Raw genomic sequence first — 12,904 nt, 5'->3', positions numbered from 1 at the left:
ATCTTTTACTTATTTTAATTGTAGTTGGTTTTGTTGTTTTGGCAAAGCTGGATCTGTGACAGAGGTGGATTTGTTGGCCTGGCTGGCGTGAGCTACTTGTGAGTGAGCACAACACTTTGAACGTTTTTTCTTTTTATTTTAAGGAGGGCACAGCTCGCAGTGGCCCATGTGGAGATCGAATCGGCAACCTTGGTGTTATTAGCACCACGCTCTAACCAGCTGAGCTAACCAGCCACCCGAACATTTTCGTCTTGTTAGAATTTAGCACAGTGCATGGCCCAAAGTGTAATACTTGGCACATCCAGGGTAAATGCTTGTTAGATGGGTTGGAAGGGGGAGTGGAAATTGAATGCTCAACACACATTTAGTAGTACGTTCTATTTGGAAGGTACAGGTTAGGTGCTGGGGATGCAAAGATGAATAAGTCTGCATGCAAAATACCTTGACTCATTTATAGTTTGCATTCTGTATTTGAGAGTGTGTTTGTATTAGTTTTCCATGTGTTACTTGTTTAATTTCCTGAATGTGTCTAAATTCCTCTGAGGAGCCATTGATAAAATATTCCTCAGGTTAAAATATTTGTGTGTGCGTATGTATGTACACACATTTATTTTGGGTTTGCCGTGGTGGTAGAGTTTCTGACTGTAGAGTTGTTTGTCTTTAAAAATTATTTACTTGTCAGATGGCGCTTAAAAAGTTCTCTATCAATACTGTTTCTGAGCCGTGATGGTAATTATTCGAGCACAAATGAGATTGCATGCAGTCAGCAGACCTCAGGCTTTTATAGGCCTTCAGATGGCATTTACTGAACTAGAAAAGTATCCCTGTGTCAGCCATTCTAATCCCAAGATTATTCATGACTGCTGCTCATGTAGTTATTATTTTTACATCGTTTGTGAGTTTTAATGCCTTATGAGATAAATAAGTTAGGAAGAGAATTCCTTGAGTTTTAAAATGATAAGCCAAGTCTTCTAACACAGGGATTGTCAAACTTTGCTGCACATTAACATTACCTGGAAAACTTAAAAATTTGGCGCCAAGGCTATCCCCAGACCAGTGGAAATGAGAATGTTGTGGGTGTGGGACTCGGTGATTCAGTGTGTAGCTACGTTTGAGAATCAGAGCTTAAGAACTAGTGATTTAACCGGAATTATTTTCCCCCAGCTATTTGGTTGTGACTCACCACTAAATACTGCTGGTAATATTGGTAATGCAGAAATTTCCTTTTGGGTTCAGGACTTCATGTGATACTTAGAAATATGAAGTAGAAAAATATGAATAAATAAGAGGGCTGTAGAATTGTAGTGTGTATTTTAGAACTCTTTTGAAGACTGTACCTCTTAATAGCAATGATCTTAAATTCATATTTACCATCCCAACCCAAGGGTGACCTACGCATTCCAAGGCAGACAGGCCTGGAATGACTTATGCATGGGATCCTGTCAGGAGTACAAGACAGGAATAGCACATCTCAGCTCGCCTCGCTCATTCTGGGGAAACATGTCTTCTTTCGTTATTGGCAGTTACATGGCAGCACATATACAATAGGGAAAATCTAAGTATTTAGTGGTTAATATCTACATTGGTTATAGTTGATTGCTCATAGATGTTAATTTGTCTTGCTTGAACATTCACTCTGGTGAAAGGAGAAGCCTGCCGAGCCTCATTGCAGCCCTAGGTAATCCTCGTGACTCTAATGGACAGACTGACTTGGTGTCAGTGTTTGCATCGAGCGGCGTAGGTACTATATCTATATTCCTGTGGAGAAATGAGGTGCTCTGGAACACTTGGTGTCAGTTCCCATGTCTTCACAGGCAGTGCAGGCATTTAAAAGGAAAAAAAACAAAGGTGACAGAAGTATAGCTGATCCTCATTAATTGGGGATACCATGTTTGCAAACTGGCTAATTAAGTTTTATTTGTAACGCCCACGTGAATACTTACGGTGCTTTGGCAGTCATTTTTGGACATGTGCAGAGTGGCAAAAATTTTAGTAACCCAGAGCACACGCTCCTAACTGAGATCGAACAAGGTAACTTGACACTTGACCTTTGAGTTTCACCTGTCATACTGTAAAGAAGTGTCTTTTTGTGGGCTTTTTTGATTCCATGGTTTTTTTTTTTTGGTTTTTTTTTGCTGTTTGTTGATGATTTTGCATTTTAAAATGGGCCCCGGGCATAGTGCTGAATGGTGGCCCAGTGTTCCCAGTACAGGAAGGTGGATGTGTGCATTATGGAGAAATACGCGTCTTAAATACGCTTCATTCCTTCAGGCATGAGTTCACTGTTAATGAGTGAACAGTGTTTATTAAATACTGTGCTTTAGACAGAAACACACACAAAACAGTTATATATTAGTCAGTTGACAAAAGTTTTGTTGCCAGAGGCTCACAGGAACCTAACTCCATATTTCCCCTATGAGCAATGTGGCTCAGTATTCACTAATTTGGTGTTTGCAACAACTTTATGGAACACAACTACTGCAAATAATGAGAATCGACTCATTATGTTTAAAGAAGAAACAAGTTTAGTTAGCAGTCTTCTCCCAAGAAAGAAGTTTCACTACTCAGCCTATACCTTAGAGGGAGCAGCATAAATATTAACTTCAACATAGCAGAAACTTGCTCTGAAGAAACAAACCTAATTTATTTTTAATTTTCATTCTCCTTTACTGCATGGTACCTCCTATAGGTTTCACCGGGATTGATTCTGAATATGAAAAACCAGAGGCCCCTGAGTTGGTGCTGAAAACAGACTCCTGTGATGTAAATGATTGTGTGCAGCAGGTTGTTGAACTTCTACAGGAACGGGTAAGAGAAGATCAAAGAGGGAGTTACAGACTTTTTCTTTTAATGCTTTAGAGATGTGGCTCTGTGATCCTCCTGTTTGCGTTGTTTCTGATGAGAAGTCTGATGCAGTTCTTTTCTTTGTTCCTTTCTTTGTCATGTTTCTTGTTTGTTTGTTTTTTTGGCCCGAATTCAAGATTTCTCTTCATCTTTGTTTTTTAGCAGTTTTAGTGTGTTGTGTCTGGTTCTTTCAGTATGTTTGGGTCTTTTTTCTTCTAGTTTAGTGTTTTCTGATCTTTGGTTAGTGGTTTGTTCTTTTATTTATTAGTTTGTGAAAACTCTTGGTCATTATCTTTTAAAATATTTCTTTTGCCCCATTCTCTCTTCTTTTGGGACTCACTACACATATGTTAGACAGTATAATACTGTGCCACAGTTTTTAGATGCTCTGTTCTTTGACTCTTTTTGTCTTAATTTTTCAGCTTTGATTAATTTGTATTCACTTATTTTCAAATTTACTGATTCTAACACTCTCCAGGAGCAATATACGTCAGCTGTTTCCAACATATTGATGTGCCATAGAAAGAATTCTTAACTCTGATAATCATTAAAAGTAATTCTGTCATTATTTGGTGCATTCTCTCTCTCTCTCTCTCTCTCTCTCTCTCTCTCTCTCTCTTAAATATAGTGTACATATCTATGTTGAAATTATCTTATCTGTTCATGCATATTATCCATTTTTCCACTAGATTCTTTAACATAGTAATTACAGTTATTTTAAAGTCCTACCTGGTGGTTCCAACCTCTGAGTCATTTCTGGGTCCAGTTTTGTTGATTGCTCTATCACTTAACAGTGGGTGGTTTTTCTGCTCTTTTTTGGTGTATTACAATTTTTTATTGAATGTTGGAGGAACAGTAGAGATTGGGGTAAATGGTATTTATGCCCTAGGTATTTATAGTCTTTTCCCATTTATGCTCAGCTGGATTTGGACTTCCTTATTCTATAGTAACTCTTAAAGAATACCAGTTTCAAATTTACTCAATGGTGGGCTGTCCTACCCTGGCTTAGTGTGGGGCCAGGCCTGCTGGAGGGTGTTGCTGTGTTTCTGCTCCAGCCTCAGCATTCAGCATTCCCTGCATGCGTCTGCCACAGAGAGAAAGGGTCTCTGTCCACGCGCTTGCTCCTCTCTCCTCAGTAAACCGCTTTGTGTATTACTCGGCGCGAGGCTTGTGATAGGGGGAGCAGTGGTGGTTCTTGGTTTGCTGGTCCTTCAGTCTTAGACAGCACCTATGCTCCTGGATCTTGGAGTCAGTCATTCTCAGTGTCCCTTCTCCTCCCGCCATGGTTGCCAACCTCTGCTTTGAACCTGGGAGGCCTTGGAGATATGTTTTCAGCTGCTCATGTGCATTAGCAGATAAGTGGTTTGTATCAGTTCAGGATCCTGCATCCAGAGAGTTTCCTCCACCGCTCTCCCGTTAGCACACCGTATTTGCAGTGAACTTTTGGGGACTTTCCTGTCCTTCCCCATCAGCTTAAGGCTTGTGTTCTGTGAGCCAAGGATCCAGAGAGTGGGCAGAGTTCGGTGCCTGTGTACCACCTAGGAGACCTCGCTCTCGAGTCTCCACACCTGCTCCTGATCTGAGCCCCTGTCCTGGGCCTGACTGAGTGAGTGCAGAACCCTGTGTGTCTAGGATCCCATTGTATGACTTGTCACACTGGTCCTCACTCAACCTTTCAGAGTTTTAAAAACATTTCAGCTGTTTTTTCTTTTCTGCCTTTATTGCAGGCTCCTCTTCCTTCCATGCACCACGAAAGGGAACAACAGTCATGTGTCTTGTCTTTTCTTGGTGGGATTTGTCACTTTTTAGAAGCAGTTCATGTCACTGCTTTAGGACATCAGCTCTGTGATGGGCTCAAGAAAGTTTATGACTTATAGATTAGCTGGCCTTACCTCTTGTTATGTGATGTTCTAGTGCAGAATCTTTTATTTTCAGCAAATTGTCTTTTTATTCTACTTTTTTTGGTTGGGGTTGTTTATAGTTTTTAAAATTAATTTGTATGAAATCCATATATATGAATTCTATGTCATTTTCATTCAAACTATGTTTCCAGTATTTTTCCTTTTTATTTTGAAGTATTTTTGTTTGCATTTTTTGTACATTGACCCTATCTTATTAAGTTGTACATACTTTCATTTTCTGTTACTTTAGATTATCTGTTTTTTATGTCTAATTAGTGATTCATAAGTCTTTTTTAACAAAACCTTGAAAAATACTCTAAGAGGGTCATGAATCTCTGAAGCCATTTTATGGACTACAGATAATTCCAGATAGTTCAGAGACTTATAAGGGCTTATTAAACTTAATGTGTAATGGGTACCACAGGTCTCCTTCCTTTCTTTCTTTCCTTCAATTCCTAATCATTTCTTTGGGGCCCTACTTACAAAAGCATTCTATAGAGTTTTTTTTTTTTTAGTTGGAGGCAGATGATTTTTTAAAAAAAATTATTTTGAGACAATTTTGCAACTCTTCGATAAGTCTAGAAATAGTACAGAGGATTCTCATATATCCCTCTCACAGCTTCCTTTATATTACCATCCTACATGACCATAGAACATTTCTGAAGATTAAGAAATTAACCTTGGGTATGATACTATAAACTAAAGCATGAATTTATTTGATTTCACAAACTTTTCCACTGATGTGCTTTCCTGTTCCAGGACTCAATCCAGGATCCCACAATATAGAGCTAAATTGGTTTTTAACCATGATTCTATAAAATGAAAATACAGACTCATGTGGTATCTATAATACATACAACACTGCATCTTGGTTTGTTCCTCCCCCCCCTCCCCCCCCCCCGTATGGTTAAAAATTGAGGGTAAACTTCCACTGTACAAGTTCAGGCTCATACAACCCAATGTTCCCTTTAACTGGTCACCCAACTTCCAGTTCTGTGTGCTCTTTATTCCATCTTGTATTATTTGCAGAATTATCTTTCTAAAGTGCAGTCTAATTTTTTTTTTTTAACTTTAAAAACATTTATTGATTTTCCCATTGTTTATAGAATTAGGGTGATTAGTGTTCAGGGTTCTCCATAGAATGGTTCCAAGTTGCATATTTTAGTATTATCCTTATTTTATGTATTCCACCATGGGATTGTCCCTTCCTTCCTTCCTTCCTTCCTTCCTTCCTTCCTTCCTTCCTTCCTCTCTTCCCCTTTCTCCCCTCCTCTCTCCTGGTACCGTTGCTTGCCTTAGTGTCTATTCTTTAGTCTTAATTAATGCCTTGTTCGTAATTAATGATTATACTAATTGCCTTTCCTTTTATATAGATATTAGTCTGTATTATGCTTGCTAGATAATCTAATGATTGAATAATTTCATTCAAGGATTGAAAAGAGAGATAAGAAACTATTAGGTTGGTGCAAAAGTAATTGCGGTTTTTGCAACAATTTTTAACCTTTTAAACTGCAATTACTTTTGCACCAATCTAATAACGTTTACTGATTACTTACTATAATGGACATATATGTAGGGCTTCTTGTCTTTTAAAATATTGGTTATGATTGTTAGAATGTGGGGGAAAGTGGCCCTTCTCCTAATTTAGTTCGTATGGCAGGTCCTTGAGTAACACCATTTCGTTCAACATTGCTTTGTTATAATACTAATGCGATGCCTTAGGAACTTAACACTTGTTTTCATCAATTAGCCGAGGATACAACTGGTTTCCTTATAGGTCCTTTACCTTCAAGTCTCAGAACCTATTGACAGTGTTAAGTGAGGACTTAACTGTAACCACTTCTCACTTGAATTACTGTGGTAGTTTCTCAAGTGGCCCTTGTGCTGAGTACTTTGTTTGTGTTGTCTAAATTTATTCCCATAGTAGACCTCTGAAGTATTTCAGAGATAGTAAGTAACTTGCTCATGAACATATTGCATTCTATACTTAGGATTCCAGGTATATGAATTGCTAGGACACATTTTCATAGACCTTTGCCTTTTACTTTCAAGAATGTTCTCATTCTACTTTAGGGGCATTGTCATCAAATCTACAACCAGAAAAGGATTCTGGTTAGATTAGTTTAAGACAGAGAAATTTTCTTTTGGGGAAGTATTTATTTTTATCCTAATGCCTTCTTAATGCAATTGTTTTCTTTTGGTACCACCTTCCTTGGGGAAAAGGTTTCAGTTATATGTTTTCCTAAGTAAACAATCTCACTTCCTATTAAAAGCATGTATGTCTGTGTTGCACGTGTTGATCCTGTTAATTTAACAAATATTTAGTGCCATACGCACTAGGCACTACTGTAAACACTGGGGATGTGGCAGTGAATTAAACTGTAAAAATTTCTGTCTCATGGACCTTGATTTTTGGTCTTTACAACCATTATTTATAGTAACAAACATGACTGACCATATGTAAATTCATTATTTTTTTCTCTTTTATAACATGATGTGGAATTTTAAAATACAATCGAACACACACACACGCACACGACTACTTCTGTTCTGTCACTTATCCTCCATTGATTTTTCTCACAAAGTTGAATCTTAAATGAATTAGGGGACACGAGGAAGCCTTTGAATACCTGATGTTCAGCTCAAAGTTTATGTTTAGTTAGTGATCAAGGAGTGTGTTTGCCTGCTACACCCTTATTGCAAGGTGACTTGAAATAATGTACACTTTCCATAACAAACTTCTCTCTGGTGATCAGAGGTACCAAATGCAGTTCAGCTTCCTTGTCATTTTTGCTAGGTTTTCCAAAAGTGGGTTATGTGAACTTACATAATAGAGTTCAGATATAGATTGGGAAGTGAAGGGGATGAATATGTAGAGTACAGTGGTGTTTTAAAGCAAGGAATAATAACCACCTCTGCACGGCCTTATCGTGTGTGTTTCGAATGGGAATGTGACGATTGAGGCTCTCCTTTACCCAGCGTTATGTGTAAGAACATAATGGTGTGTGCTAGAAGCAGATGTCATCGGCAGAGGTGGAAACCACCAGCAGTGACTCCCATTAGTTGAACTCTTACCTTGTACACGGCCCTGTATTAGTAGGCGCTTCAGTAGCATTACTGCATTTAATTTGCATTAAAATTCTGGCAAGTGGTTGTAATTATTCTCATTTTACTGATAAGGAAACAGATTTAGGGAGGTGAAGTTATTTGTCCCAGGGTAGATCAGTGGGGTAGAGTGGGATTGAACAGAGCCCCACGGATTCTGCTGCCCACACTCTTATTTTTCTACCACACTGCCTTTCCTAATATTTAGATTCTTTCCATTTCTGGTTTATTTCTGAAATATGAATCTTTTCTATAATTGTCTTTCACATTCCTTGGCCATTTGTTCCCTAAGTTTAGTTGGGATTAAGAAATTGAGAGGAATGGGCATTTCATTGACCTTAGAAAGGCTGTATTTTTAGAATACTTTTAAAATACTTCAGACCAGATCAAAGACAACACTGTCTGGGCTGGAAAGAATGTTTTATTATATAAAGAAATAAACTGCCATGCTTGTCCTTGGTTAGTATGAAATGTTTGTTCTATGAAGTGTGAAATAAGAAAAATGTTTATAGGTCATCTGCTTTACCCTGCAAAGCTGAGGCACGTTTTGTCAGCTGTATTATGATTTACTTAGGTCCTAAACCCCAAATCTTCGTGGTAAATGAGTGACTTGAGCCTATTATGCCATATATAATGAAAATTTCATTTCTAAAACAGTCAAGCTAATTAGATTTTATCTCCTTGTCAGGTTAGTTTGTTAGGTTTTTGAGGGATTTTTTCCCCCCCCTCACACCAATTCTCTGACACCAACTGAATGTTTAACAATTCAATTCAATTCTGACACTAACTATCCAGAGTTAGTTTAGATCCTGCAGGTTCAAGGTTGTCTCTCAAGATAGCCTCTGCTTCAGAGGTCAGCTGCAAATAGGGTACTTCATTTCAATCCAGTGACTGCAGATTTGAGAGTTCCCATAACACCTGCCCCTGGCTTCAATAACTCTACCCACAGAACTTGGAAAAGCAGTTTAGGAACTGCCAAGAAGACATGCATATGGGATGGGATGGGAGAGGCATGGAGCTTCCATGCGCTCCCTGGGTACACAACCCTCGATGTGTTCACCAACTCAGTTCTCTGAACCTGTGCTTTAGGGGCGCGGAGGCTTCATCATGCAGGGATGATTGACTAAATCTTTGGATATTGGTGATTGAACTCAATCTCTGTCTCCTGCTCCTCCCCTCTGGGGGTGGAGCTGAAAGTTCCAACCCTTTAAAGACTTGGTCTTTCTAGACTGAGCCCCTCAGCCTAGAGTCATTTCATTATGACCAAAACAATCTTATCGTTCTGGAGATTCCAGGGGCTTTAAAAGCTCTATGCCAGGAATTGGGGACAAAGTTCAATTATGTATATTTCCCATTGGACCACAATTTTTTATAACAGCAAAGAGGGTAGTATGGTGTGGGGCTTCTAGAGAATGCAGGTGTTTGACTAGTTCTGTCTCCATGGTAATAAATGGAATTTGTTTTCCCCATCCGGTGCTTGGTATTACTTTGGAGACACTCTTCTCAATTGTTTTTTTATTGTTCTTTTCTAAGATATGGCATTGGTTTCACTGTCCGAGAAAAATGTGTTTTTAGTGTGCTGTATGATGCGTATTTTAGGATGATGGGTATTTTGGTTAGCGTAATATCCTCTGTCATCTCTGGATTGTCTTATTTCTCTTCCGATCTGGCATATGTAATATAACTGGGTAGGTAATTGTGGTCATTTATATAAAGATGGAATTTCTCACTATTTTTGTCAGAGCATCTTTATTTTCTTAATGTGCTTCAGGTAGCATATATTTATTCAAGAAAACGGGAGACACTGAAAAAATACTGAGGATTTTCAGATTAAGAGATTTTTTTCCTAGCCCTTGAATGGTCACTAGATGGCCTGCTGGTATTGCATTTTAACTTGGCGTGTTATGACATGAGGAAGGAGGCTTCTTGCTGCTGGTTTTAATCTAAAGTGATATTTTAAATACTGTTTTTAAATCTACCAGGAACTCTAGATTTATTAGTGCTATAAATTATTTAAAGGTTTGTCTTTTTACGAAATGGTGGTTTAGTGCTCTAAATGGATTTTATACTACACATAAAAACCAGACTTTGCAGCTCAGTTTTAAAGTGTTGCCAGAATGTCGTTTGGTGTTCATGCTTTGGATGCATGTAGTTTAGATAATAGAAATTTAATAGTTATATAAAAATATGAATGAGCTCTAATGTTCAGATCTGTTGAGCAGATTTGGCTCAAGAAAAAAGGGCAGAAAATACTTTAAGAAAAACTTAAAATATGGAATCACTATGTTTATTAACATGTTCAGAGTTCTTTAGGAAGAGTGAAAAGAGAAGGCAAGAGCTACTACGGGTATGTGTTTTTAGGTAGTGAACATTGTTCTGCCTGCAGGGTTCCAGATAAAAACAAACAATTGTCTCTTTGAACAAAAGTATGGATACAGCGTATGTTAGATCTAGATTGCATGTAGTCAGTCAAGCAAAAAAAGTTTTGAGTATCCATGTGACATTTTAAAATTAATATTTAAACAGTCATAGTATCTAAATATTTCTAGACCTACTTCATTAATTGTTTCCTGACACCCCCGTCAGGAAGGACTCTTAGGGCCACCCCAAAATCCCCTCTACCCTGAAATGCTGGGTGACTGTGGAGCTTTTAAGATTAGGTGAGGGGTTTAGGTATGTAAACACTTGCTCTTGGCTTGGCTTGTCATCTGTTTTTGTTTTAAAGTGAATTCCTGAAATAAAGGGTTTTATATGTACAATTTGAAGAACACATTGTTTTCTAATAGCTGACTCTGTCTCTGGAAATCCTGATGAATCCCAAATAAAATGGATAGCTCACGTGGCAGGGACTGCATCCTTTTGTCCAGATACCTTGTCTCACGTTGAGATTGTTTTGCCCCTTTTAAGTATTTAGTAGTGGTTTTGGAAACTGAAAAGATTTGTCACTAGAATGTGCTAGAAACTGGCTATATCTACATTTAAATAATTCTTTTTGTATTCTTGATAGAGTTCTCTTCTCTCTGCTGTGGAATCTATGTAGAACTGGCTTCCTCTGAGCAAATATTCCACGTTGCTGTTGGTTTGTGCTGTTACGTACTCTATCTTTTTGAACAAGAGAAACAATAGCAACTTGAGCTTTCATTTTGGCATTGGTTAGGCATCAGAAGAATTTTGTATTTAAATTGTGAGGCTACAATTCATTTTAAAATATTGCTGGATGTGAATTTTGAAAGGGGAAGAATTTTGTGACATGCTTGTAATGAAAAATTTATTTTGACTCAAAAATAGGGAAAAAAAATCCCCTTCTTAAAAAGAAAGTGATTATAGCATCTATGTTCATACATATAAACCAGCACGTTACTAAAAATGCATTCATGCTAAAGCTATGGCTTTATTAGTGCACAAAACAGTCAAAAAATAATTTGGTTGGGCTCGTAGTATAGATGGTACTCTTTTATGATTAAAACCGTTTCACTGCGCTAGTTGATTTCAAGTTTGTTCTCCGGCATGTCTCAGAAAGCCACAGAAAATAATTACAGCTTTTACATTTTAAGTAAATACAGTTAAGGTGCTACATTTTATTAAAATGCATGATTAAAGTATAAGACTTTCCTATTGTTATTCATTCTTGAAAAGCACAAAAATATAGAAAAATGTACATCTGCTTTCCCAAACTTCCTTTCTGGAACACTGATCTTCTGGGGTAAAGTCGAATGCTGCAGTCAGCAGCAGGGAAATACCATTCAACTATAGACGAATGTCACAGCGAAAAGGTTAAACAAATTAATTCTCTTGGAGACACTTAGATTTGCTTACAAATTATTTGTGCCTTTGTTTTTTTTAACCTTGGGGCATGGTTGGAAGGAAACTGTACACGTGATACTACATACAAACATTTGTTAGCTCTCAGTTCTTACTTTGGACATCTCTTCAGGGAGTCGGTTTCCTATACCCGCGTACCCTCCCCGTGTTGGGTTGCTGTGGAGAGGGGTGATTCCAGGTGAGCTAAGGGGCGCAGACCTGCCGTGTTCCTGGGGCATCACAGTGGCGCTGCCGCCGCTGCTCGTAATCAGCATCTGTGAACTGAATCTACTGATGCTGGCTCAGGAAACCAGCCGAAAACGCCCTGTTGCATCCAACAGACTGCATAAGATTAGAGTGTTGGAAGCTGTCCTCTGACTCTCCAAGATTGTGGACAATTATCAGCGGTAAATGTGGGCGAGGGGAGAGTCGTCAATCCGCAGCAAACATAAAAAAAGGTATCCTCTCCTTACAATAATACAGGTTTCAGAGATGGCAAAGAAAGCTTATGTAGAGTTGTCCTATCATTGAACTTGAGAATGAAATTCTTCTGTTTCCTGGAGTCCCTTTGTCATTAGTTCCCAGACTGTGGATTCTGGTTTTGAAGTTCTAATGAGTCCAGAATGGTGGAGGTTTTCATTTTATCAACAATGATGGTGTTTGAAACGGTTGGTTGAAAATTGTTCACTTATCCTTCATAGAAATGTTTAGGCCTAACTGAAATGTTAAGTACCTTTACTCTTTAGCAAGAACTTTATCAACAGAGAAAAATCACATGCTGACTGGAAATCCTAGGAATTATAAATGTTTAATGCAATCATGCCAATAAACTAAGAACAGCTTGTGTGACAAAATGTTTCGTAACTGAGTTTTCATGGGAGGAACAATAAAGTTGTTTTTCTTTCTTTTTTTTTTTTGAGGAGAATAGTTTTGGGACCTTAGTTCCAACACTTATCAGTCAACTGTACAACTTTGGAAAATAACTTTCTGTGGCTTCAATTCTTCTCATCCGTGAAATGGGAAACAATAATAGTACCTGCCTCAGAATTGTACCAATGATTTAATTACTGTGTGTAGAGTGCTTAGAACAGTTCCTGACATAGTAGCAAACACACTCTAATTACTATTTATTGAGTATTTATTGTGTGTTAGCTGCATTGGAAGACAGGATGGCAGGGATTTGGGACAAGTTAACAGCCTCTCCTGAGCCTCAACGTCCTCATCTGTAGGAGGAGGATAGCAATAGTTTCTTT

General features: G+C 38.1%; 1 protein-coding gene across 1 annotated transcript in view; it reads left to right on the top strand.

Annotated features, from left to right (window-relative positions):
* Positions 1 to 12,904, top strand: part of PAPSS1 (3'-phosphoadenosine 5'-phosphosulfate synthase 1) — a 98,203-nt gene that overhangs the window by 21,710 nt on the left and 63,589 nt on the right. The window contains exon 5 of the mRNA XM_019741988.3: positions 2,690 to 2,808. Within this exon, the coding sequence (XP_019597547.1) occupies positions 2,690 to 2,808 (119 nt within the window). The remainder of the gene's footprint in view (positions 1 to 2,689; positions 2,809 to 12,904) is intronic.

Source organism: Rhinolophus sinicus, chromosome 1 (assembly GCF_057876585.1).
Source record: "Rhinolophus sinicus isolate RSI-liver-muscle chromosome 1, RSI-T2T, whole genome shotgun sequence".
Taxonomy (NCBI): Eukaryota; Metazoa; Chordata; class Mammalia; order Chiroptera; family Rhinolophidae; genus Rhinolophus; species Rhinolophus sinicus.
This window is presented reverse-complemented; position numbering and strand designations above follow the sequence as displayed.